The sequence below is a fragment of the Eurypyga helias genome, unplaced genomic scaffold (genome assembly GCF_000690775.1).
Source record: "Eurypyga helias isolate BGI_N326 unplaced genomic scaffold, ASM69077v1 scaffold8564, whole genome shotgun sequence".
NCBI lineage: Eukaryota > Metazoa > Chordata > Aves > Eurypygiformes > Eurypygidae > Eurypyga > Eurypyga helias.
Window position 1 is genome coordinate 21,112 of NW_010246801.1, and position 26,185 is coordinate 47,296.

At 37.5% G+C, this 26,185-nt stretch overlaps 1 protein-coding gene across 1 annotated transcript in view; it reads left to right on the forward strand.

Moving 5' to 3' along the window:
- Nucleotides 1–26,185, forward strand: part of KIF21A (kinesin family member 21A) — a gene marked incomplete at its 5' end in the record, with an annotated part of 59,719 nt that overhangs the window by 15,587 nt on the left and 17,947 nt on the right. The window contains 19 exons of the mRNA XM_010150532.1: nucleotides 475–664; nucleotides 1,368–1,431; nucleotides 2,232–2,435; nucleotides 5,881–5,919; nucleotides 8,349–8,433; nucleotides 8,592–8,709; nucleotides 9,779–9,967; nucleotides 10,855–11,054; nucleotides 11,449–11,556; nucleotides 12,053–12,121; nucleotides 12,232–12,443; nucleotides 13,111–13,264; nucleotides 13,740–13,940; nucleotides 15,317–15,418; nucleotides 17,192–17,357; nucleotides 17,882–17,902; nucleotides 21,808–21,868; nucleotides 22,087–22,141; nucleotides 23,509–23,726. Coding sequence (XP_010148834.1) covers nucleotides 475–664; nucleotides 1,368–1,431; nucleotides 2,232–2,435; nucleotides 5,881–5,919; nucleotides 8,349–8,433; nucleotides 8,592–8,709; nucleotides 9,779–9,967; nucleotides 10,855–11,054; nucleotides 11,449–11,556; nucleotides 12,053–12,121; nucleotides 12,232–12,443; nucleotides 13,111–13,264; nucleotides 13,740–13,940; nucleotides 15,317–15,418; nucleotides 17,192–17,357; nucleotides 17,882–17,902; nucleotides 21,808–21,868; nucleotides 22,087–22,141; nucleotides 23,509–23,726 — 2,456 coding nt within the window. The remainder of the gene's footprint in view (nucleotides 1–474; nucleotides 665–1,367; nucleotides 1,432–2,231; nucleotides 2,436–5,880; nucleotides 5,920–8,348; nucleotides 8,434–8,591; nucleotides 8,710–9,778; nucleotides 9,968–10,854; nucleotides 11,055–11,448; nucleotides 11,557–12,052; nucleotides 12,122–12,231; nucleotides 12,444–13,110; nucleotides 13,265–13,739; nucleotides 13,941–15,316; nucleotides 15,419–17,191; nucleotides 17,358–17,881; nucleotides 17,903–21,807; nucleotides 21,869–22,086; nucleotides 22,142–23,508; nucleotides 23,727–26,185) is intronic.

Genomic DNA, 26,185 nt, shown 5'->3' on the forward strand with positions numbered 1-26,185 from the left:
GTATTGCTTTTAAAAACTTAGCAGACAGCTAAGATAATTTGTGTTTTTAAAAAGACATTTTAAATTACATAAGCTGAATACTCACACTACACAATGTCCATTTCTTCCTGAAATTTGAAACAAATATTGTTTTCAACAGTAATATGGGTTACTAGTGTCCTCCTCCTTCATATCCTTGAGATATTACCCTGATTTGATAAGAATTGTCTTCTCATTTCTTTACCTCTTCAAGGACTTTTATTTCAGACTATGATGCAATTACACAGGGCCCAAATGCTAAGGTGTTTGTTAGCCAGACATCAATATTTTGAAAACTATTTATCCATTTGTTTAAACTTCTTTAGAGATTATTATCTCTTGCTATGAGTATCTATTTGGAATTTCAAATAATCTGTTGATTGTCTTTGCCAGGTTAAAAATTTCTCACGTGTAGGTCAGTCTTTACTAGTAATAAACTATATTTACTTTCTTAAGGGTAAAAGGATTATAGATGAAGAAGGCGTTGAAAGCATCAATGACATGTTTCATGAAAATGCGATGCTGCAAACAGAAAACAACAACCTACGTGTCAGAATTAAAGCAATGCAAGAGACTATTGATGCACTGAGAGCCAGAATAACACAACTTGTGAGTGATCAGGCCAACCAAGTGCTAGCCAGAGCAGGTATGTTGTATGTGTGTCTAAATTGCTTAGTAAGTTCGTGAACGTAAATCCATTGTACGTTCTTGCTTCATGGATCCCCTGCAATGAAGTGATGCCTTTGTAACAGCAATGCAGGACCTGCTTTGTCAGGGATAGGCCCCCTCAAATTCTTTCCTCTGTTTCTGGAGACTTCGATTAATAGAAGTAGTTTGGTACCCTAAGTTGACCATTCATTTAAGATTATGGGCAACACAAAATGTGAAATAATACCTTTGGACAGGAATGACCTATATGTTTAGCTATACATGGACTTAATATTTTGCTTTGGATGAAGACCTGGACACAGATGGGTGAATGTTGACTTGCTTTTCATCTCATAAAATAATAAACCAATTTACTTACCATGATTGCATTGTTCTTTTTGTGCCCTGTTTGTCAGGATACTTTTGATTTATGGTACGTAAAAGATGCTAATACAGAAAACAAATAAAATGGAAAAAGTTACTTGTAATAATCCTGATTATATGACACAGAGGAACCAAAAACTTAATGCAGCTTGAGAAAAAATATTTTACAGATCAGATAAGAGTTAAACTTGTAGCCCATATATCCATTTCTCCTTGCTGGCACCTTGTGCCTAGTAGTTGTATTCTGATATTTATAATGGCATCATCCTTTCTCAATCTTTCTCTCCCCTCCCCTGCTTTCTCTCTGTCCTTCAAAGGAGAAGGAAATGAAGAAATTAGCAACATGGTTCATAATTATATCAAGGAAATTGAAGATCTCAGGTATTTGCATAATACGTATTTGAGCAATATTTATTTAAAAAAAACCCAGCCTAAACCTGTTAGTAAATACTTCAACCGTTTTTCTGTGTGAAGATTACTTTAGGACAGGGGTCCTTCAGCTTCTAAGACCATCTTGTGTTGTTCTTGGCCACAGAAAATTAAAATGTTAAGGGTGAAGCTGACAGTAGAAATGAAAGTAAGATGTTGCCTAAATAATGATGATGACTTGATATTGCACAGAAGACAGTAAAACTTGGAAAGGTTATTTTATGACTTCATACCCTCATATATAGATGATAGTACTGAGAAATTACTTGTTACAATTTAGTGTTTAAAAAAAGCACCTGCTTTCTCTTTAAATTAAAGCATTAAATATTTGAGATGCTTTTATTTCTCTATTTCCTGAAGGTGTATCATGCCAAAAAAATTGTTCTATTCCCAGTTTTTGTTAGAGTTATGCAATACTATGCTTTTGTGAAATATGTATATACATACAGCATATGCAGGTACGTATCCGTACATATATATTTATACAGAAATTTATATTTATATGTATTTTGTCTAGGGTATACCATATACGTACAATACATGTAACTAATATATGTAACTGTGTAAAATGGTCTCATCAAGGTTTTTACTATGCTTGTACTTTGTGAGACTTCACCTTGGTTTGTAGGTGGTTTTTTTTTTAAACTGAAGGTAATGTGTGTCAGTTACAGATGCTAAAGAGTATACGTCTCATGCATTCGCAATACTTGTGATTCATGGTCTACAAATTTTTTTTGTTGTTGTTCTTTTAGAGCAAAATTATTAGAAAGTGAAGCAGTGAATGAAAATCTTCGACGAAACTTGTCAAGAGCTTCAACAAGGTCCACGTACTTTGGTGGACCATCAGCATTTTCTGCTTCTATGCTTTCTTCAGAGAAAGAGACAATGGAAATCCTAGATATAGCCAAGAAAGATCTAGAAAAGCTGAAAAAAAAAGAAAGAAAAAAGAAAAAGAGGTGGTGTATGAATTATAATGCTATTTGGTTTTTCTGTATTAGTAAAGATGTGTATTTCTTTTAACCACCAAGACTTTAAAGTTCGCTTCTTGTTGCTGTGTGGGTTTGGATCCTAAACTCTGTTTTCTTCAAACCCTTTTATATATTACAGGTGTTTTTCTTTTGCATCTTTTCTTCCAGTGAAGTATGCAGTATTGATAGACTGAATGTTTCTGTTGTAATTAATTTTTCTATATAATTAAGCACAGTGGTAAAAGCACAGGTGCTCTCCGTAATCTTTTATTTTTCTTTAATATTTTTATAATGCATCTGAAATTCAACAGAAGATTTCAAAACCAGAACTTTAAGCTTTATTTTTCCTACTGTATGTCAAAATTGAAACAACTTTCTGAAGAAAAGATATTCTGAATAGCTGGGAATTCTTTGGTAGCTGTTGGAATGGCTTCTTTTGCTTTATCTTCTGCTTTTATGAGTGTTTTTAATTTGAGGTTTCCTAATTCTCTGAAACATCATGCTTTGCAGTTTTTGGCTCTCCAACTTCTCATCTACTAAAATGCTCATAGACATTGGTATAAATGCCTGTTCAGACAGCAGTTAGTACAGCAAGGTTCTGCTCATGTACTCCAAGACTTTGTTTTCATTAGATATCTTTCCCTTTTCCTTGAAATTTTCCACAGTTCTAATCTATTACTTTTTCTACTAATGGTCCTTCAGACTTTTTCAATTTAAGAGTAAAACTAAAACAGTATAAACCCAAAATATAGCTGAAGTATAAAGTAGATTTGGTGATATCTGCCATTTGAGGTCCTATGTCTATAAATCCATTCCCCACACAAATGTCTGATACTTGTAGAAAATGCTCATTTTAATAACAACTAGGTTCTGCCTTTGCATATAATTTTTCAGGGAAGCCATACGTTTATGGGGATTTTGATAGATTTTGTGCCTCATGTTTGTAGGGACTTGAGCGGAGGATGGAAGTATGTTCTGGCCTCTCTTCACCCAAACATTTCAGTGTGCTCTTTAGCTGTGAATATCAGAACAAAGACATTCAGTTTTGTATGTTTTGATACGTTTCAAAATCAAGCATACCTTTAAATACATGCTCAGACAGAGACCCAGTTGTTAGGTTGGGGATGGTGTATTAGGTAGCAGACAGGTTTGTGACTGCAAAACAGATAAAGGTTACTAGATATTTTGAATAATATCTCTTACTGTAGGACATGATCACTGTAAAAACCAACCAACCAACCAACCAAAACAAAAAAAACCCCCAAAAAAACCCCACCACCACCCCCCACCCAAAAAAAAAAAAAATTTGCAAGTCTTACACCACATAATGATTAGTAAGGAAAACAGATGGTTGTTCATTTTGGGGTTTTTGTTCTGAAAGAAGCTTCTGTGTCTAGTCACACTTGCTCACATTAGGACAATAATCTTGTGAATGGGAAAGCCAAGTGTTCTGATCCAGAAGTAGGGCCTACGTACCATAAACTGTTTTTGAGGACAGTTTTCTACCCTAGCATTATAGAATTGGAAAACTGTCGAAAAATTTAAGTTGGAAGACTTGATGGTCCAGCTTCTATCTTAAAGCGGGTGTTCTTGTGTTCTATAGAATGGTATCATACTCTTCAAAGTGCTCGTAAGGTCTGAATCTATCTACTGGCCCATCTGCAGGCTGCTCAGTAATAAATACTTATAAATTTCTCAGGTGCATACATTAGGAGAAAAATTCCTCAGAAGCTAAGAAATATTAGAATTTGAGGGATTACGCATAAAGCCTGTCAAACTTGTTAACTTGTATCTTATAACCTGAACACGGGCTTTGCATTTCATTAATATCACTGTGAATTCTTATTCTATTGGAATTTCAGGAATTGGCAATGGGTATGCTAATATATTGCAAAGAGCCAACTTACCCTGCAGTTTGGTAGGGATTCTTTGCTCTACTTCTGTCTTCTACAGGCATTTAGCTGCTTTTACTGTACTATTTCTTTTTAGGGTTGCTGTTCTTTTAAAATTGTCTTACTAGTGTTTTCTCATTAAAATGGGATCGGTAAGCCTAGTTGCTAGTTCTGCCCCATCTGCTACTTTTCTTGATCTGTTTCCTGGTTATGGGTCAGTATGATGAAAGGTGCCTAATTTTAAGGACATGCAACTTCTCTAAACTGTTGAGAGCTAGCCTGAAGATCTAAGAGCCAGTTTCTGAATGAGCAGCAGGTATGTACTGCTATGTATCTGTAGCCTTTAATAAGCATCTGTCATAAACTTTATCAGAAACAATTTACATAGCAATCATGTTTTGGCTACTGAAATACTGACGTGCATGATTGGAGTGTCCCATGGTGTGACCTACTCGCCAGAAGCCCTAGAGCAAACCTCCCACGTCCCTTTCAATTGTTAGTTAGCCTTGCGTACCCGGTAACCTTTTTTGACTGATGTCTTTTGACTTCCATACCCTTTATTAAGCTAAATTGGTGATAAAATTACATGGGTTAGAGCATGTTAGCTCCTTAGCTGATACTGAAGGAAGATGACAGGCAGTATAAAGTGAAAAGGCAGCAAAAGTTCTTGCTCAAAACTTGCTCATAATGGAAACATGACTAATTTCAGTTGTTGAAATTTAAACCATCTCTACACTTATATAATCATGCAGACATTTCTTTACTGGTACATCCACATTTTGTCCGAGAGAAAAAAAGTACAAGTAAAAATACTAATGCTTTGTCCATCTCATTGCTTCTGATGCATATTTTTTTTAATTTATTAAAAAATAACAAGCATGTACTTTTTGAATCCCAGAGAAATAAACAACAATTTTCTGCTTTTTGTTTAAAAACAAACCCCCAAACCAAAAAAATGCATTTTGAAGATTTTTATATGAATTATGTTCAGAATATATGATTTAGAGTATTTTTATTAAAAAATTCTCATTTCTGTTTTATATTACAATATGTTACCAGCATATGTAAAATTAGTGCATTGTTTTTTCCATATATTTTCCTGAGGATATATAAGTTTGGTTCAATGGCAGTACTTCTTGCAAATTTCAGTATTTTACCTGCCAATTTTAACTGTCAAAAGAGAATAAAACTTTTTCTAGAACTAAGACTTTTTTGAACCCACATTAGAAATACTTCTCAAAGTAAATTATATTGTCTATATCTAAAACTTCTTCCTTAGCGTAACTTGAATTTAGAGTTGTTGACAGTGACAGATTAGTTAACCTACAAATGCTTCTTCTTTGTCTATTTACTTTCCAACTGTGCAAAATGTATAGCTTTTTTACTACTTGTTGTCTCTTGATGGTATCTTTAAAACTTTCGTTTTAAACTCCACAAGCTCATATATCATTTTTTTTACCTTCTTATCACTTTTGCTTTTCACTGTCTGGTTTGTCCTTCATTGGCTTGGCCTTCCAATACTGTACCTCGTGCTTTTGAAGGCTACAGAAACTTGAGGAAAGCAGTCAAGAAGAAAGAAGGTTGGAATATTTCCCAGGTTTTTAATTACCTGTCATTTCAATTAACTGGTTGTCATACATGAAAAGAAGTTGGGCAGATTCATAGGTTCTTCAAGAGTAGTTCACTTGGCTTTTCAAAATTCTTTCCTGTGTTTTGACTTTCAACAAGTGATTTAAATGGAAGAAACCTCTGTTGTGGAATTGAGGTTGACTCTGGGATTGCACAGTGTTGAGCAAGCATTTGTGGGGAGGTGGTGCCTTTGGGAATCTCTACAGAATTAAGTAGATTTTTCTTGCATGGTTTGTATGGAATGAAAGGAAGGAGGAAGGCACAATAGCTCATGTGATACGAAATGTATAGCAGGCAGTATGTGACCATAACCATTTTGGCATGTGAGATCAAGAAGGTCTTGGGCCTTCATACCTCCATTAAGTCTGCTGCTTTTATTTTTGAAAGCATGAGCCTGACATCTTGACCACTCCTTCTGTTCAGTTTCCACCAAAGCAGCAAATGAAGTAGTTAGTCATAGAAAGCAGTTAAGGGCTCTAAAAAGAAAGTTTTACGGTCATTAAAAATGCGAGTAACGGAGCTTTTATTTTTCAGCTGTCTGTTTCATCCAAAAACCCCCACTGAATTCATGCAGATGATGTGAATCCACAGATCAGTAGCACACAAATTAAGCAGTACAGTTCCCCCTGGAAGAGCTGCTGGCTCTCCTTCTTCCTTTGTCTCACCTTTACTAGGCAGAACACACATTCTCTCTAGCCATGAGCTCCATGCTGTGTGCAGCCAGAAGGGAAACTGGGGATTTGCCTCAGTCTGCATGAAGATTGCAGCTAAGATCTGTTACCATTTAGGTTTGTTAACCAACATAAACCAGAACACGTTATGGGCTGAGTAAGATGAGAATCTGTGGAAGCGAGATTGCGTGGCGCAGTGTTCCCTGTTTGGCATTTTTTTTCTGTACAAATCTGGTTAGGTTTTTTTACTTCCAGCCTTCCTAGCTGCTGCGTGGATTCAGGTCATCCAAGGAGAAGCTTTCCGACTTGTGCATGGTCAGCTGTAGCTGGATTCAGTTTCACTGGTGATAAGTGGGGTAGAAGGAACCAGTTAGCACAGGACAGCTTAAAAAATAGTATAACCACAGGTCGTGTGTGCACAGAAGCACTGTGCCACTTAACTGGTGCTCTTCGGAGTAGAGACCTGTTTTAAAGGTGGCTTTTAGGTGTCACTTGCCAAATTATAGTGTCTCGAATCTACTGAACGTTTCCTCTCACTGCACTGAGTATTGGATTTGTTTAAGAGTTAGACTTTGAGCTCTTTTTGGTGTCTGGGGAGGAAGATGTGCACTTCTAGTTACTCTGCCTGACCAGTGACAGCACATAACTTGCCAAGCTTCTCTGCATCTGAGGTTAGGTGAGGTGGATTCCACATTATGCAATCCTAACCATATATTTTCATTATTACCCTTTATCGTGTCTTGCCCTATTCTATCATAATTTCCCATCTATTGAGGAAGGTTTGGATTTTGTACGTGTAGTTCTATAGGGACTTATATTTGGTCCATCAGTTTGCAGACTGCCACTGATTTTTGAATTTTGCATTTGCATGTGATGTCTCAAATGTGTAATTAAAATCCTTAAAAAAATTGTCCTAATGGCTAAGACTCAAATCATTAAAACAAGACCAAAAAACCCTACTGTAATTTGTTTAAGCCATCACTATAATTCAGGTTGCCAAGAGAGGAAGGAATCATAGAATTTTGAATTTTAATTAAGTTTTGAACAATAGCTTGAAAAACAGAAGCCTGGAAATATACTGAAATGTAATCTTAATAGTTGGGAAAAGTTTCTTTTTGAGATGGACGGTCCTACTGCAAAAAATCAGTATTTCTCAACTCTCTCTGTTATTGTTTCAATGCCTATTTTGAGCTCCTCTGTGATGTTAAAGTAGATAACTGATCAAAAGGGTAGTTATAGTATCATAAATTAGGTTATTGTTTAAGGCTCATACATAAATTTTCAGATAATTGTGAGCACTGTAGTCTCTGTTATAGCTTGAGGGTGTAGCAACATCTGTAATGTATGTTGTACACAATGTTCTTTGTTTTGTAAAAGCTATTCTGGGCACACTGCAACTTCGATGCAAAATGAATACTGCTGTAGTATACGAAGGCGTGTAATCTGATTGCTCTAGTTGTGCAATATGCCCTAGAATGATGTGCTAATCATTAATATTATTTTGCAAGCCAAGATTAAGAGTAATTAAACATTATTTTATTATCTATGGGAGATTAGAAGTTGTGTTCTACCCATGCCCAACACCTGTACCTTTGTCTAGCTACACTTTGGTTTTCATCTTTATTTGGATTTACAACTTACTGGTTTGGGGTATGGGAAGCACATGCCTTTTCAGTCTGTGAATATTTTGTCTGTGCCTCTTCTGCTAGCGTCAAAGAGGATAACACAGATAACGAGCAGGAGAAGAGAGATGAAAAAGGCACTTCGGAGAGAGAAAATAATGAATTGGAAGCGGTAAGTATTTGGAAGTGTTTTGTTTATTTGTACACTGTTTAAAGATTTACAAGGTTATAGAAAGGAAATTAGGAATGGGTCTACTTCAGAAATAGTCACAAGTGATTGGGGGATGTAAAAGCATGTTTCAACATCTTTCTATTTTTTACATTTTATAGGAGGATATTCAGGAAGGAAGTGATCATGAGGATGAAGAAGAGGAAGATGATGAGGATGAAGATGACATGGAAGTTGTTGAAAGTTCAGATGAATCAGATTCCGACTCTGATGAAAAAGGTGATGTAAATGCAATATTTTGTAGAATTATACAAATACAATCTGTCATTTCTTGGGTTTTGGTAGGCAAGATAGGGTGCTGCCAACCCACTGTCCATAATTCTCTGTGGATTGTATGTCCAGTGAATTCTCTGTGTGCCCATACTGGCTTTAAAATTGACCAGAAGCCATCTGGTGTTTGATAACACATTTCTTCCTTAGCTAGATTATCCAAAGCATAAGGTTGTGGTGGGTTGGCCCTGGCTGGAGGCCAGGTGCCCACCAAAGTTGCTCTGTCACTCCCCTCCTTAGCTGGACAGGGGAGAGAAAATATAAAGGCTTGTGGGTCGAGCATCAGCAGCAATTCTCTCATGTGAGTCAGGCCAAATTGGCAAACTGGGTTTTTTGGTTCTTTCTTGTCTGAGAGGCACACAATCCACTAGCAGGAGTTGCAGAACCTGAAAAAAAACCCCAAAACCCCACCTTAATTGCCATCTTTATTCTGGAGTATATAATCTTAAACCGAAAAAGGATGTAATTGACTAAAGAAATAAAACTTTTAGAAACGTAGCATGTGGGTTAGTCCTTTTTCCTTACTTTTTCCCCCTACTTTTCTCATTCTGTGATTGACATGGCTCCTTTCTTCAGAGTTTTGGCTGTATTTTTCTAAGTTAGAGAAGAGAAAGTCTCCCATTCGAGTCTGCCAGCAGTCAACATTTCTTTTTACTATCTGCTGGGTTTATGAATGACATTTATTCTCCAGCCCTGAGATGTGACTGAAGTCTTACAGCCTGTGCAACTTTTGTATAGGGAAGGACAGATTGCTCATGTTGAGAGGAATTACAACATATGGGCAGCTGTGATCCAATGACAGATAATCTTTTCCTACCTCTTTCCCAGTTCTAGGATGGGGACAGTGTTTAATGAGGAGAGTTTCTGAACTGCAGATAATAGTTTCGCTTGCTGCATTGTGCTTTGTGTAAAATTCTCCCATGTGCAATTTATATGTCAAGAAATAACCCTGAAATTGCAGGGGATTGTTACTTAACAGAAGTCCTGATTTTGAATTACTCAATTTTTTTTATTTTAGAAAATTATCAAGCCGACCTGGCAAATATCACCTGTGAAATAGCCATTAAGCAGAAACTGATAGATGAGCTAGAGAACAGCCAGCGAAGGCTGCAAACACTGAAAAAACAGTATGAAGAGAAACTAATGATGCTACAACATAAGATTCGAGACACTCAGCTTGAAAGAGATCAGGTTCTTCAAAACTTGGGTAAGAATTTAAATCTAGATGTTGTGTAAGGTATTGAAATTGAATTGTTTACTACTTGCCTCGCTTCCTTTTTCAAATGCGGTAAGAATTTGCAGAAGACAGAAATAGGTTTGTACCCATAATGCCAGTAAATCACACTTTACTCCTTCTAGTTTCTACTAGAATTGAGAGAGATTTTTTGTAAAAAGATACTGCTACTAACAGGTATTTGATTTGCTTGAATAAGCATTTTCAGTCTTCTAGCTCTCATTTTAGCATACTTCTTGAGATAATTCCTGAATTAAAAGTACTTTCCCATTCCTCCCTTCCCCCTTTCTTTTGATTTACATGAAAATAAGAACAAGGATGAGTGGCCTTGCAGAGATATCAAACTCTTTAAAATATTTTGTCATATTGAGATGAAAAACTAAGTCTGGCTCAGGAAGTCCGAAGCCAAAAAGTTGAACTTTGAGAGTGGGGTTTTTTTTGTTTGCTTTAAAAAACATACTGTAGATGCTCTATGGTTAATACACTTTACCTGTTTTTGCTGTTCTCTTATTGTTCCTTAGATCTTCCCTTTTGATCAGTGCCAGAAAAGGGATACCAGGCTTGATGGCTTGTGTTATGATCTTGTGTACATATTTGTGAACAAGCATGTGTATGTCTGTCTTGATGTACTCAGTTCTTTGTTCTCTAGTAGGAAAAAAAAATCAGAAGGAAAGTGTTAATACCTGATCTCTTTTCCAATAAGACATAACAAGGTGAAAAGTTCAAAGCAGTGCAGGTGACAGTAGCTAGAGGCAAATTATGAAGATAATGCTAAAACCAGAGTAATCAGTCATCTGTGGTGGCTGGTAAAGTGAAAATATCCTAAACAAAAGTGGATTAAGAACTCCCTTTTGCTCTAGGTTCTGTAGAGACCTATTCAGAAGAAAAGGCAAAAAAAATCAAGTCAGAATATGAAAAGAAACTCCAAGCCATGAATAAAGAACTGCAGAGACTTCAAACAGCACAAAAGGAACATGCGCGATTGCTTAAAAATCAGTCTCAATATGAAAAGCAGCTGAAGAAATTGCAGCAGGAGGTGACAGAGATGAAGAAAACCAAGGTATATTTCAGTATATTGAAGTGTTGTCAGATGAGTGTTTAGTGAAAAATGGATTGAAATCTCCTGTGCATTCATCCACCAGATAACTGTTCTTGCTGTCAGCTCCTCAAAAGTCTGAAAACAGAAAAGATATGAAGACTAGGCTATTCCTGGGGGACAGTGGTGGCTTTTAGGTTTAATGAGTAGAAATTACAGTATCAAACACAGAGAAGCTTGCACTGCTATTAGCTGTTATTCTGCACTGAGTGACGAAGACATTAGACGGAGGAGGTAAATTGTTAAAAGCATGTAATGTACTGGAGGATTGCAATTTGAAGAAGAAACTCTATATGAGTGGGGGCAGGGAACAGCACTTCAGTGTAAACAGCTTTTCTAAGTGGTAACCTCTTTACAGGTTCGCTTGATGAAACAAATGAAAGAAGAGCAGGAGAAAGCTAGAATGACTGAATCACGAAGAAATAGAGAGATTGCACAGCTTAAAAAGGAGCAACGCAAACGAGAGGTGATTTGACAGATAACTTTCATTTGGAATAAGCATCTATCACTATGATGTGCATCTGCTTGCAGGCACACACCGTGTGTATATGCATTCACTGAGGCTGGCATGTACCTGTGTGTTCTCACCAGCCCAAATGCACGTAGTTTGGTTTGACTTCTGTGATAAAACAGTTCCTAGCTTCAGGTGATAAGTGCAACAGAAAATAGAAGGCTCATTGAATATGTATATCAGTGTTATTTCATTAGTGAATCTTCACAAAACTGTTGCTACCACGTTGCTTCCATGGAAGTACTTTTTTTTTTTTTTTTTGGTAGAGAATTGGTATAGTGAAACACTTATTTTCATTCTGCACTAAAAAGAGCAAATGTGACTTGACCACCTCATGCCCCAACAGCTTTGCAATACTGTATTAATGTGTAAAGGTTTTTTTTTATACAATACAGTCCTGGTGGCAGATAATGGAAAAAAATATCATGTGCTGCTTGTATTTTTTTCACAGCACCAGCTCAAGCTTCTGGAAGCTCAGAAAAGAAATCAAGAAGTTATCTTACGTCGCAAAACTGAAGAGGTATTGTGGTAAAACAGTAATGTATCTTTGAAAACAGAATGATATCATATTGCTGTAACTTAGAACGCTGTTTTGGGGAGAGTTTGTAGTATTTTTGCACTCTGTTTCAGGTTACAGCCCTTCGTCGGCAAGTAAGGCCTCTGTCTGATAAAGTGGCAGGAAAAGTAAGTCGAAAGCTGAGCCTGCCTGAGCATCCTATACAGGAAGCAAGTTCTAGCTCATCAGTCGAGCATGATGGTTCAAGAACAGCAGCACAGCAGAAGATGAGAATTCCCGTTGCAAGGGTTCAAGCATTATCTGTAACTGCAACAAATGGAACAGGGTAAGGATTAAAACTGTTTAGTACTCTAAGAGAACTGAAAACTACACGGACTTTCTAGCAGATAATCTCATGTTAGTATATATTGCAGTAGTTGTTGCTTTTCAAACTGCTGTCATGTAATGCTCATAAAATGGGCATTTTAACATCAAATGCAATTTCAGTTTTGTGGATTTAAGATGGTGTGGAATAATATAAAGTGGCATTAAAGTACAAGTTACATTAAGAGCAGAATAACTGGATTTTGAAATTTTGGGGTTTCTTTAAGAGAAATGCCCTTGGTGGTCCAGTGCCTGCAGCGTTCTGTAGTACAAGGAAAAACTTGGAAAACACACTTTAATGTATTAAGTTTACTGGTGATCTTCCACTCTGGTTTAAAGCAGATCCCCATGTTAAATAGAGAACAACTCTCAAGTAGCATTTGATCTCAGTGGTGCATCATACAAGATGCCAGAGTTTTTGATGCCTGTTTTTCATATGCAGTATATTAGGGTGCAATAGTCCAGGGCTGGGTGCAGGTAGTTGTCTGGTGCAATGAAAAACTGCAAGAAATATCCAAGAAATTTTTAAGTTGTCAGAGAAAAATACCCTGGCCTGATCATTTCCACATTCAAATGTGTAATTGCACTATTTCAGACTTAGCTTTATGTTTCTCTTGAATTTATCACAGCAAGAAATACCAGCGGAAAGCAGTGACAAGCAGAGTTTACTCCTCAAAGGCAGCCAGGACGAAGTGGCAGTTACTTGAACGCAGAGTGACAGATATCATTATGCAGAGGATGACCATTTCCAATATGGAGGCAGATATGAACAGGTTACTCACGGTGGGTGATCTACTATGCACTGGTGGCTGTATCAGCACGTCGAATAAAGAGAGAGCAGTGCATTTACATTTGCTGTAAATTAATTGCTGTGATGGTAGCACAGGGAAAGCGACTTGGAATCCATTGCGGTCAGTGAAGTCACTCAACTCCAGTAAGCGTTGGGACCATGGGATTGCTGTGTTTAGTAAGAAATAAAAAGCATGTTAATGGGATCATGTGCAAATATATTAATATACTCACCTGTATACAGGTGTACAGACCTGTACCAGTCTGTATACAGACTTCTTCCTGTAGAAAGCGCAATATGTTAGTATAACAAGGAAAAGAAAACAAAACAAGAAGGTGTTTAAATGCTCTAAATGTTTACTAATTCCTTTTTATGTAATATTAAAGAAAAATGAAACAAAAAGGTGCTTAAGTGCTCTATGTGTTTACTAATTCCTTTTTATATAATATTATGTCTTTGGGGAAATAGCAACGTGAAGAACTTACAAAAAGAAGAGAAAAGCTTTCAAAGAAAAGGGAGAAGCTCATCAAGGATGTGGGTGGCAGTGAAGCAGACAGAAATGTCCAAAACATAAATGAAGAGATGGAATCACTAACTGCGAATATAGACTACATTAACGACAGCATTTCTGACTGCCAAGCAAACATCATGCAAATGGAAGAAGCAAAGGTAGGGCAAAGATTAATGCAAAATGGTAAAATGGAGAAAAGAAAAAATAACTCTTAGTCTTGATAAGGTTCTCATTTAGAAATTAATTTTGTTTTGGCTGTGTAGTTATTGAACTAGGAAAAGAAAATGGATGAAAACTTGGGTAAAGTTTGAAATGAGAGTCTTTATACAGCTGAACTTCAGATCTGTGTTTCAATGTCGGCAGTGTAACGCAAGTTAAGATTGCAAAGTGTTTAAATGTCAAAGTTGATTATTTCTATTCTGTTGGCATTAAATTAACATAATTCTTGTGACTCAAGGCTAACAGCTTGTGTCCTCTTCCTGCATCAGTTGATATGCTTCCACTCCCCTGTATTGTTTTTGTATACTTTATATAGTAAAATATTTTTGTGTGTGAGAATTTATGTGAATTCTTTATATTGAATTTTAACATATTTTCAATTATGGATTAGTGGCTTTCTATAATTAAAGAGCCTTTTAGGCCCAGTTGCTTGTTTAGGGTTGACATATTCAGATAGTAATTAAGTAAAAGGAAATTGTCTATTAGGATTGATGTTGAAATTTGAATATTACCAAAAGCAGTGAAATCCAAATATGAAAACTCTTAAAGTATATCATACTTGACATCACCTAGCAGAAAGAATCCACCACATACAATCTCTTAGGTCTCTTGGCACATGGTAGCATGAAGTCTGAATTGCAATATCAATATAAATTGATAAGTATATTTGAATTTATATTGTATACAGTGCTTGATTTCTCCTCTCCCACCTTAGTCTATTCTGTGCCTTAATGCATGTCACATCACCAGCATCTTCTAGTATTTTACTCACATCAGGGTTTCTTAAATTTTGGATAGCATGGTGCAAAGTTGCAGGACTTTACCGGTAAAGAAGTAGTGAATGCAAAAGGCTTGATAATTCCTAAGGGTACCAGAGTGCTTAATATTGACTGAGAATAATCAGAAGAAAGATGAGGAAAAGACTAGGGGGAGAAGTCTTCAAATGTATGAAGGCTGCAGTCATGAAAGATGCACTCATTTCAGCATCTACTGTGAAAAGCTTAGCTTGTAGGAAGAAGGGGTCTGAGGTGGAGTTTGATAAAACTTTCTAGTTGGAAAGAAATTGAAGGACTGGGAAGGCTGCGGAGCCTGTACTGTGGGGTGTTTTGGGGATAGTTTGGAAAATAAATCTTTCAGGCAAGGTTTAGATCTACCAAGAGTAGGAGCTGGGTGATATTGCAGCATCTTCACTGGTTCTGTTTTCTATCATTACTAAAATGATTTAAAAAAAAACACCAGCAGAAAACAAACCCCTCAGAAACAAACCCAAATACCCACAAAACCCCAATCTGACTGTTTATCGTTGCACATGCAGGAAGAAGGAGAGACCTTGGATGTAACGGCAGTGATCAATGCTTGCACTTTGACAGAAGCTCGATATTTGCTTGACCACTTCCTCACGATGGGCATCAATAAGGTAATGTATTAAGTGAAATGTATGTGTGTGCCAGGACTATGACATGTACCAGGAGTAAACCTGCACTGACATAAAGACTGATATACATTAGACAAAGCAAAGCTGATCAACACTCCTGAGTACCGTTGGTTCTCAGTGTGAGACCCTTGAGATCCATTTTCCTCTTCAACTTGTTGCCCATTTTTCCACTCTCAGCAGAGCCTACTTCACTCTACTAATTACATCATGTTGTTCCTATAAGAGTACTAACTTTTCATAATCAAGTAAATCTCTTTCTGTATTTTTCAACAAGCTCCTAAAGAATGCTCATGATCTTTTTTCCTTTTTTTTTTAAGACTGGCTCAGCCACTTCCTTAAATATATGAACCTTTAAAAATGTGTTTTAAGGTATACATTGATGCATGGCATACTCAGTCAGACCTCTTCTTTTGGCTAGAGCAATAGGGGCTGTTTTTGAAAGCCTTAGAGAGTAATATTTTCAAAATGAGCATTTGGCAGTTTATAACCCTGTGCACACATGTACTGTGTATGCTTGGGGTCAGTCCCAATTCTGACCAATTCTCTGTTCTTTTTTGACATTCTTGATTTATCACTATGCAGGAAATCAAAAAGAGTTTGTGTCTTTTTATTAAAGAAGGAAAATTACCACGATCACTTTGGCTGTTGCAATTTTCAGTGTGTTGATTTTTTTTTTTTTTTAAGCCCTTGGGTAGTTTGAATGGATACCTGATTCCTCGCAGCAGGGTTAGTATGAGAAAAGGGCCTCTGACTTACTCAGATAACAATTTCTCCTTTTGTTAAAAAGCTCTGTTATGTGAAGGTGTTTCTCCTCTTTCTGATAAGTAATTATCATGTAGAAAAACTGAAGGTACGTTTTCTTGCAAATTGGTCATGCCTGCTGCCTATTCTGTTGTTTATTTCCATATGCAAAATGTGTGTATTGGTACGTTGGTTTAATTCGTGACAAAATCAGAATCTAATGTGTAAGTCCATAGTACTACACTTCTCTCTCAAGAGCTAGCACTCAGAGTTCTCTGTTATCCTACCAGTCTTTGACAAGATGTGTTGTACCTTCATTTTCCCCTCCTGTTTCTTCTGTTTGGAAGCCATTCTCTGTAAATTTCCTTGGCTACATTTTATACAACTAAAAAATTCCCACTAGTCCATGGGTCTAGGGAAGTTCCCTTAGAATGGATTCTCTCTTAAATTAGACCATTGGGACCTTTCAGCAGAAGCTGAAAGTTCACTAAGTGATTCTGTAGGAAAGATTATGTTTCTAGGTTGGGGTGGTTTGGGTGTGGGTTTTTTTTTTTCCCCCTCTGTTGTTTGTTAGAGTATCATCGGTAATAATTAGGGGAAAAAAAGTATTTCTGAAAAATGGAAGTGTCAATTTTTCAGTTGCTTGCTACTTTTAAATAAATGCAAAGAATCTATGAGTTGTACTTGGAACTCATGTCCAATTTAGCCATGAGATGCATGTTTGCAAGGCAGAGTCTGAGGAACACCAGTTAAATGATGCTCAATGAGTCTCTTTAAAAACAAACAAACCCCAACAAAAAACCCAAAGCAACCCAACACAAAAAGACCAAAACCAAACCAACAACAAAAAACCCCCTTTAGATGACACTTGATTTTTTTATGCTGTGAGAGGAAGCTTACAATGTACATGCTGTTTGTTTTTGTAGTTTTAAAAAAGTTTTGGCAGTTCTCATTTTGTAACAAAGGAGTTGTGATAAAGCATTTGTCATCTTTTTCTTTCTTTCTCTCTCCTAGGGTCTGCAAGCAGCTCAGAAGGAAGCTCAGATCAAAGTTCTTGAGGGACGCCTGAAGCAGACAGAAATTACGAGTGCTACTCAAAATCAATTGCTGTTTCATATGCTAAAAGAAAAAGCTGAGTTAAACCCTGAACTTGATGCTTTGCTGGGTCATGCTTTGCAAGGTAATTTTGTCATTTTATGTTCTGAATAGTCAGCTGCATGTCATGTTTGCCTTCCATGCATGCTGTACTGGGCATTCTAAGCTGTTTCTTTTCTGAATAGATGCTGTATTTTAACATCTAGTACTTAAACTCTGTTTCACAATTGAGGTGCATGTATGTAATTTTTAAGTATATCCCCACAGCAGCGAAACGCAGGGAATAGAGAAGTGGTTTTTTATTATCGAGACTTTTTAAATTTAAATAATCTGCTTGTTATTTTTACAGAAGTGTAGGTATTTACAATTTGGTATGGTTTTAACTTCTGAATGTGAAGTTCTAAATATGCTATCCTGTTCAATCACCATATGTTAGTGATTTTGAAAGTGGCATCGTATGTCTGTTACGGCATCTATTCTACTTATCGTGAGGTGATATTAAGAAAAATTCAGAATACGTTTGGGTACTTTTGTTTTATTTCTTTTTGTAAATGGATATGTTTTGATTGGAGTGTTGCTTTTGTTTCCTTGTTGCTGTTATTTACACAGACCTAGATAGCATACCACTTGGTAAGTATGTTTAGCTTTCTGTGTACTGTACAGCTGCATGAGTTACTAATTAATTCATGTTCACTAACTGGTGCATCTTAGAATTTGTGAGTGTGAAGTCTGCATGAACTGTTCTGTAAATGTACTCATTATCATGAGCTTACAGAGCATTTTATCCTTTCTGAAACCACCCATAGCCCTCATGTTAGTTAGATTTGTCAGGTGAGAAATGAACACAGTAAGCAGAGGTGTATTTCAAATTTATGACTTGCTGCTTATGAAACTGTAGTGCATTCAGACTACATAAAGCTATTTCAAGATATGCTACTACTGTAGTTGTGACAAATTCTGCCCATCTTTTTAGGTCTGAAAAAAGTAATTCTTAACAGGCAGGTCATTTTTAACCTTTTGCAGGTAGCTCAATTTGTAGTGTAAATATGGTACAGAAGGCAGAATACATCTCACTTTTTCAACTGGGTTTAGTTACTAGCTTCGCTGATTTTGAGGCAATGAGTCACTTGTTGCTTTTAAATGATTCCCAAATAAATTACGCTTATTTTGTCCCCTTGCTTCTAGCCACAAAATTGGCTGTATTTTAAACTTGAAAAGAGTATTCCTGATGTCAGTAACAATTCCTCTTATATTGTCTTGTGTTACTTCTAATCCCATCATGCTCTCCTGTGCTAGTTTGCATAGGCGTCTGAAACATTTCAAAAGCACAAGGACTGCCTGAAAGTGTATATAGATCATCATCTGGTGTAACCTGTGAGAACTGTGCCAGCGTCCTGACAGGTGACACCTGAAGATCTGTCTCTGGGCATCTTGCTGCATACAGCTAGTATACGTTCAGGAACCTCAATGGTTATTAATATCAGCGTGTATCTAAAATAGACCCTTAATGTGTGTGCATGTGTGTGTTCACCCCTGTTGGAATGAGAGCAATGTTTCTCCAGCCAGGAAGTTAGCATTGCATTTTCTTTAGGTCTGGACAGGCTTTCAGGTATTAACAGCATCTGGAGCAGTGGAAAGGCATTTGTTAAATAGATTGAAACGATAGCTCTATCATCAACATTTTGTAGAGTACCTTATTAAAAAAAGCTTTTTGACACTTCGCAAGCATGAACTGAGGCTTTTAAAGCACCTGTGCCACTCAAGACTATGCTAACACTTTATAGGTAGGAAACTTCACTGTGGGTGTATCTGCTGAATATGCCATACTAACCTCAGTCCACACTGAACCCCAAACTGCTGACAGTCTGTGCTTTGCAGCTTACCAGGGGCTAAACCTTTTGAGCTGCAGGGAGTCCAGACATGGTTGTAGTGAGGCTTTGAGGCTGGGACTGCCAGCTGGTCAGCAGGGACTCTGTTGGTGAGGGGCCTCCCTGATAACCTGACACAATTCCCAGGGGTGGAAGTGTGAGTGGTAGCTGGTACCGAGACCAGTTTCACCAGGCAGCCTGACAGCTTGGTGGCAGTACCCAGCCAGCCCCATCCCAAGCAGAGGGGTTGAACTTCCAAGGTCCTTGTGAGCTGCTCCTTTGATGCCTACTTTCAGCTCAGATATCTTCAAAAGTTCTTAGACATTTGAATACACTTGGCTCAAAGTTTGGGCGTTCCCCAGTGTAGTTGTGCACTTACATTCAAGCACAGACTTAAGTGTTTAGTTTGCAGCAAAGCACTTCACAGGCTCAGGTTTTGACCCTCAGAATGGGGTTTGAATGCCCACCTGCCTTGTGTGTGTATGAACCAGCTGCCATTCGCTGCCCGTCTGCTCTTGTGAAGAGTTAACCTGACGACAAAGCTGAGTCCTGAAGTGTTGCTGGAGTGAATCCTTGCTCGAGAATTGTAGGAGCTGCTTTTCCTTCCCATCTGTGACATCTGGACATTCATGGATGTGGCTCACAGCCATGTATGTTTGGATCTCGAGAGGGCTGGTCAAATGTCCTCTGGATGAACTGTGCTGGTGTACTGCATTGTACTGGTACTGTCCAGTTGCCTCTGCATGGGGATGAAGTCAAGACATCAGAACCCCTCTCCACTGTTCTTCAATCACTGGTGTATTAGCGGTCATCTCAGCTGCTCCTTGCAAGCTGTTACTGCCTTTACTAACTTCATTGCCCCTTTCATCTCTTCTCACTCAGGCCTTCTTGCAGAATCTCACTCTTCTGGCTCTTCTCGTTTCTTTTTGTTGATTCTGTGTGCTGGTTTCTACCTGCGGGCTTTGTGTAGTCTTCCTGTGCTGAATTGCAGGCAAACTGAAGAAAAACATCAATACTTGTCAGGTCAAATTAGAGTGAGCTTACAAATAAAATCTCATCTTTTGTGGTTAGCCCACACTTCCTACTTTGTTGCCTGTGAAAGTTGATTGCAGGTTCTTTGAGAATAGGATGAAGTAATATCAACCTAATATGAATCTTTTATTAAACAAAAATGAATTTATTTTATTGACACTGCTTTTGTGCCTTGCTAGACGGAGCAGTACTCTAGATCCCCTCTTCTGCAGAAGACATACAATAATAACTTGTATAGAAAAGGTTTAATGTTGGCTCAGATCCAGGATGGAACAAAAAGAAAGTTCGGAGTGGTATTCGTGTGACTCAGCTTTCTTTATAATATTGTTGTATTTCTGGTAATTAAGGTTACGGTGTTAACACTGATACAGCAGTTGAGTACCTCTGAAGTGCATTGTTGGTGTTAGATAGATGTACGGTTTTGACTTTTTCAGGAAACATTTTTAGATCTGGCATAAACAAGAAGGCAGCATTTTCCTTTCCTTTCCTTTTCTCCATTCCTTCTCATGACTGAACTGGAGACTATCTTGCCTTCCTTTCTCCAAAGCCTGAACTTGCACTTAAGACAGGTTTGTCTGTGTATATGTATTAATACAGGTACCAAATACATTGGTTCTGTGCATTACAAATGGTATCTGCTTTCTGTCAGAAATTAAGTAAATAAACTTAAAGCATCTCTAATAATGAAGAGATGTAACAGAATGTCTTTAGAAAATGAATTAATCCTTAAAATTTCATCAGTATGTTAAAAAATTAGGGACTTTGCTTGCAGGAATGTATCACCTCTGTCGTTAAACAATGCTTAAAATGTATTATTAGAATAACATACAGGTTAGGGGATTTGGTTTCCCAGCAGTTTGGAATTGTTTGTACCTGTGCCCTGGACTGGTAAATGTTTTGCACCATTTGCATGCAGCCATGTAACTCTGATGATTGACAGTGTTAGTGCTGGTTTTGTCTTCCACAGACAGGTTTGGGTACCCATTTTTCTTCAGGAACATTTCTATTGAACAGCTTCATTTTACAATTAATCTCTTTTTAGGAAGCAGTTCTGTAGTATTAAATGGTGGCATCATCCTGTTTTGAAACCTATGTGCTTATATACTAATAAAGTGCTTGCTTCTTGTCAACCCAAAGGGTACCATTCTGTATAAGTCAGCTAGCTAGAAATATTTTTTCATTATAACCAAGCTGATTCTGACTTAGAGCAAGATGATTATAAAAAAAAAAGGAGAAAGAGACATCCTTACTGTCCATTGAGTTACATCCTGTCTCTTCCAGGTCTTGCAGTTAATTTCCTTTGTTTTTTCTTCTTTCTTCCAGATTTCCCTCTAGAATTTATTTCCAGTTTTCTGTCATCCCTGTTCCTCTCCTACAATAAGTAGAGGGCTACATTTGACACAGTATGCCTAGGTGTATGATTTATTTAGATTGTATGAAAAAACTTATTTTAGATACCAGGAAAACTCAATGGGCACTGGCTAGCAAATAGTCAAGGTATTTTTAAAATTCCTGGCTTTTGTATGCTGTTCACCTACATTAAACATTGTCTGGGCTGTTTAGTACAGCACTTAAAACCTTCATGTCCTGTTGCAGATGGTCAGACTAACATTATTCTTTTTCCAAATGTTCTAGAAAATCTGGAAGATAGTACTGATGAGGATGCCCCATTGCATAGTCCTGGGACAGAAGGAAGGTAAGCATCTTTAACAGGTAACTGTATTTGCTTCTAGAAAAACTACTGTAACTTCCTCTTTCTGTAAACACATCATGTATCTACCTATTAGAAGATACTTTTGACATTGTTTTGTTCCATATTGCCCCGTTTTAGTAGAAAGAAGTATCAAATAAAAATATACGTTGTGTAAAAACAGGATTATTTTCTTTCTAACGGTGATGCAATTTTTCTTTTAGTTCATTATCTTCAGATCTTTTGAAGCTTTGTGGTGAAGTCAAAACCAAAAGCAAGGTAGGCTGTACAATGATGATGATGATAATTCATGCTTCAATGGCACCTTTTGGGGAATGCTCTTTCTTTGCTCTAGACACAATGAATGAAGACATAAAAAATGTGTACTGACATACTGTTCATGTGATTTGTATGTAGTATGCTTTTGTGTGATACTGCTCTCTGAGAAGCAATGATAAAAATGTTAAATGTACTTTTTCAATATTTTGTGGTTGAATTTCAGAGAGAGATGTGTTTTTTCAATTTCTTGCACTTCAAACTGGGGTAGATTTGCAATTTATTATTAGTCTGCACTTCAGTGTTAATGCCAGTGGTAAAGGTGAACATGCTTATTGTTTGTAATTTGCTTCTGTGGTCATAGAAATGTAAAGGAAGTTTATAAAATAAATAGAAGTTTGACCTCCAGGCTTTTAATTACAGTTAGCTTCGGAGGAATGTATCTCGGCTGGCTGCAGTTTTACATTAATGGCAGTGGGAACTGGAAATATGCACAATGATTGCAATTTTGCTCCTGCAAACCAAGTTTTCAAAGTAAATAGGAGCATAGTGTCCACTGTTCTAACTACAGTCGGGTTTGTAGGAACATATCTAGGTTGGCTCTTCATTACTGGTAGCATTCATTAGCATGCAGCTCTTTTGGGCAGGTAAGCTGAGTGAGTTTGGTCTGAAAATCTTGGCATAAAATAAACATATCCTTTTTGTAATGGCTCTGTTCAGACTAGACTTTGTTTCCCCCAGTGGCCTTTCTTTCCTGGAAGCATAGATTTTAATTTCACAGCATCATCACACCTAACATGTATGATCAGCTTTTTAAGAATGACTGTGTTGCACAAAGCTTGGCTCCTTTGTGAGTTTTTCTGTTGTTTTCAAACTGTTGAAATGCTGAGTGAATCTTAATTCATGTTGGCCTAAACTGCTTTTGAAGTGACATAAATTAAGTAAGAAGCAGAGTTTTTATATTAAGAAGAATATAAATGTATTTATACTGAAGAAGCATCAGTATAAAAAGTCATGACTATGTAATTGTAGCTATTAAATACACATTTTGCTTTATTCCTCTACTTTATAACATTTCATTTGGACAAACCTTAGAAGAGTAATATTGTACTCCTGTAGTATTGACAGGCACTTGTAGTTGCTTGAAAGGATATCCTTGGAAACCAGTTGTCAAACGAGTGTTTCATGCTGTTGAATTTGACTTGCCTCCTCTGAAACGGTTGCCAAAGAGTAGGGTGAGCTCCTTGGTTTAGTTTCCAAAGGTAGTTGCCAAGTGAATTAAGGGGATGCTAATAAGAAGGTTAAATGTAGCACTCTTGACACATACCATGAATTGTTTAAGTTACAGCTTGTTTTTTATTTGTCTCTAGGCCCGCCGGAGGACCACTACCCAGATGGAATTGCTGTATGCAGACAGCAGTGATTTAGTCTCTGACATCAGTGCTGCAGACTCTACTTTGGCTGGCCCTCTTGCAGCAGTTGCAGAAACCCAAGAAAGTGGGATGGCTGCTGACACAAATGACACTTCTGCTAGGGACAGAGAGTTTATTCCCCCGTCATCTGGCTTACCTTCTAAGATAGGCAGCATGTAAGTTTGGCCATGCTGTACTAATTATCCTTTGCTCTTAAAAAATGCATGTTGCCAATGTCTTGTCATCTGTTATTTTAACTTTACAAAGAAGGTTGATGTACTTGAAGCTTACTAAATAATACTGACAAAGCTCTTCCTTCTTTTCTACCATCACCACTCTAGAAAGTATAAATGCACTGTTTTAAGTAATGTGTTTCTTACTGAAGATAGGAGTTATGTTAAGTTGCTTTGTCACAGTAAAATTATTGTAGCCTTTTTTCTAAGTAGTGGGAAAAATCCACCTAGTTCCTTGGACACTTTGCTCTCTTAGTGCTGTGGGAAATACACATTCTAGGGAAATAGTGGGATTCTGCTTAGAACAGCAGAGATTGGGAAAAAAACCACCACCCCACACCCCCAAACCCAACTGAAAAACGTTCTATAATGTAGTAATAGTATCTGTCTATGGTCCTAACTATTAGATAAAATCCTTCTGAGAGTCATCTTGTGTGGACCATATTTAAAATGAAAGAATCTATACAATAATAGAGCATACAAATCAAAAGTTGCAAGAAACATGTTGGTTATTATGAATCCTCAAAACTCCTTCCCATTTGCAGGGTTGCATTTACCTGCAGAACAGTTTTACTAATTGAAAGTATTACTTGGTGCCAAATAGAAGTAAAAATACCTTTTTTTGTCTTTTTACTTTGGTGCCAGCAGGTTTTTCTCACATGCACTCTTTTTTCACTTGTTCTTGCTGTTGTTTTTGTATCTATCAATATCACTGTTGGTTATTAGCCATTCACTGCTAGACACCCTTTTCTTGGCTTTTTAGGTGCTAGCTCCTATATTGCACAAACTCCTGTGTAAACTGAATGCGCTTGCCACATTCAGTGATACGGAAAAACTGTATCCCATAGCTCTCGTCATGTTACAGATTCTGGAATTATGCGTCTTTCACTATCTGTCTTATTTGCATAATATTTTTACAGCAATCTTCATCTAATGTACATTTGCAATTTGTATTATTTTTACCATGTATTTCCAGCATGTGCTTGAGGTGGCAATCATGAACAGTAAAACACTGCTGACAGCAATTATTAACCCATGCTGATGGCTTCAGCGCATTTCACAATAGAGTCTGCTTGGAAAGAATGCTTTTGGGGGGGAATGGTAGGTGGAGAAAACCCGCTAGTTTCAGCATTAGTGTGAGATCACTTGAGACTTTTGAAGCTTCAAGATTTAAAACGTCAAGTGTTATGACCTGGCATCCAAGACTCAGGTAATACCAACTTTTGCCTCACTCCGTATTCTAGAATGTATCTATTTATGAAACTCAGACAACAACGAGGCAAAACAGGATTTTACAAAAACTGCGTTCTGTGAGCATTATTATTACATATTGCCAGTAAATCGGTTCAATCAGCGTAGGCTTGCCACGTATGTTTGGTTTGTTATTGATTGTGTGTTAGCAAATACCTGACCACATTCCATCTGCAGTGACTTTCTCACTGTCATTAAGATGCTTTTTCAAAACCAGAACTCAGTTAACTTTATGCAGTATTTCTATTTTTGCTGGTTATTGTTGAAGAAAGGTTGTCTGAGCTATCTGGTCTTCCTACGTGGGCCTGTGGTGCCATCATACCTCTTGTAATAAAATACATTCTTCTGGAGCAGTGTGTCATCTCATCTGCAATAAATATTGTCTCCCTTGTGCATTCAGAGATGAAGGAGCAGTAACAGGGATCCAAAATATGCATTCTTTGGAAGCGACAGAAATTGGTTACATTCTTAGGTGCAAATTTAGGTGTCTGCACATGAACAAACTGCTTCACTCTGGAAGCCCCTCATTTTTCTCAGATCTGTGGTGAATTAGAGACGAACCAAAATGCACGGGGCCAACAGTTAGTTTGGTTGGAATTCTGTTTTACAAAGTTGGCTGGTGCCATTGTCCTTTGATATGCTCAGCTCATCTACAGCAGCCTCTTTGGGGTAGAGTGGTTTTCTGTAGGTCTTGTGACAGCTCTGTTCAGATGTCTGATATGCTGGGACATCTTAAAGGGCACTGGAAAGTTGTACCAGGTGTCTGTCTTGCTCCTTTTCATTCAGGTTGTTGACATCATGCACCTGTTTTTTACATCTATGCTTAGGGAGCTCATTCCAGTGAGACTGCTGCATCTTCATAATACCTGCATTTCCAGGCTTTCCAAAAGAATTGATAATATAATCATGCTCTTTACACCTTATTCTGAGGATGTACCACTGTGGAGTCAAAGATGGAAGGCTCAAGGGGCAGGCAGAGAGTAAGCAACATGGAGCTTGGCTCCATGGGCAGCCTTGGCAGTGCAGACTATAACCCTGGTTTGTCATCCTTGCTGAAAGATACAGCTATCAGGCTGATCATAGGATTTGCCTTGTGACCCCAGGACTTTGGCATTCCTAAAGGCGTACTGGTCCAGCATAAGGAAAGGGAA